We start from the raw sequence: 887 nt of genomic DNA on the forward strand, positions 1-887 counted from the left end.
CTGGTTGGTGAATTCTTTTGCCTTCTTCTGGCACTGGTCTCGTTCGTTGAACACATCTTTGAAATCAGCCCTGAACTTGTCTTTGTTTTCCATAAGACATTTGTAAGGATCGTTGTCATGGAGGAAATCTTCATGCATTTTCTGGAAGCGTCTGGCTGCAATTCCACAGATGTGCTGTTTCAGAGGAACTTCCCACTCAATGTCTGTCTTAACATCCTGATTGTTTTGCAACTTCTCATCAATCATGTGTAGGATCTCCTGGATGTAGTTTTCACGGTAATTGGTTTTCCTTTGCTGCTTTTCAGTTACAAATTGTGTGCAAGCATCTATGATGCTGTCAGCCATTCTTTGTACTGCCTTTGTGTGATCAAAGTTAAAAAACTTTTTCACATGGTGTACAATTCCCTCAGGTTTATATTTGAAAGGTACCAGTCCACAATCTTTCAGGCGTTTTTGACTTAACAGTTCACATGCACGACTCCCCTTAGGAGACAGATTTTGGTACAGGTGATAGTTCACATTGGCAAAAACATCTTTTGGCTTTTGTTCAGAAAAAGACAGTTTCTTCAGTGTTTGATCCCACATCTTATCAAATTCTTTGTCCAGCTCTTTGTCTGTCATTTGGACATTTTTCTTCCGACATTCATTAATCAGTGCATGCACCGCTGTTTCAATGTCTTTTGTGTGATTTTCCTTGATTTTATCAACTTCTGCCTTTCCCTGTCTGATATCAGCTGTTTCTTCCAGCTGACGAAACACAGACCTCTTCATTTCTTGGCCAATGCTTCTTGCACTGTTTTCAAACTCTGTTTTGTATCCTTCCACCAGATAAACATGACCCTCTTTTTGCTTGAAGTACTCAGTCAGATTGTCAAGAAGCTTTGTCT

At 39.9% G+C, this 887-nt stretch overlaps 1 protein-coding gene across 1 annotated transcript in view; it reads right to left on the reverse strand.

Annotated features, from left to right (window-relative positions):
* Positions 1–458: 458 nt before the first annotated feature.
* Positions 459–887, reverse strand: part of LOC109965348 (up-regulator of cell proliferation-like) — a 6,954-nt gene continuing 6,525 nt past the window's right edge. The window contains exon 4 of the mRNA XM_020609281.1: positions 459–483. Within this exon, the coding sequence (XP_020464937.1) occupies positions 459–483 (25 nt within the window). The remainder of the gene's footprint in view (positions 484–887) is intronic.

Source organism: Monopterus albus, unplaced genomic scaffold (genome assembly GCF_001952655.1).
Source record: "Monopterus albus unplaced genomic scaffold, M_albus_1.0 scaffold99.1, whole genome shotgun sequence".
NCBI classification, from domain to species: domain Eukaryota; kingdom Metazoa; phylum Chordata; class Actinopteri; order Synbranchiformes; family Synbranchidae; genus Monopterus; species Monopterus albus.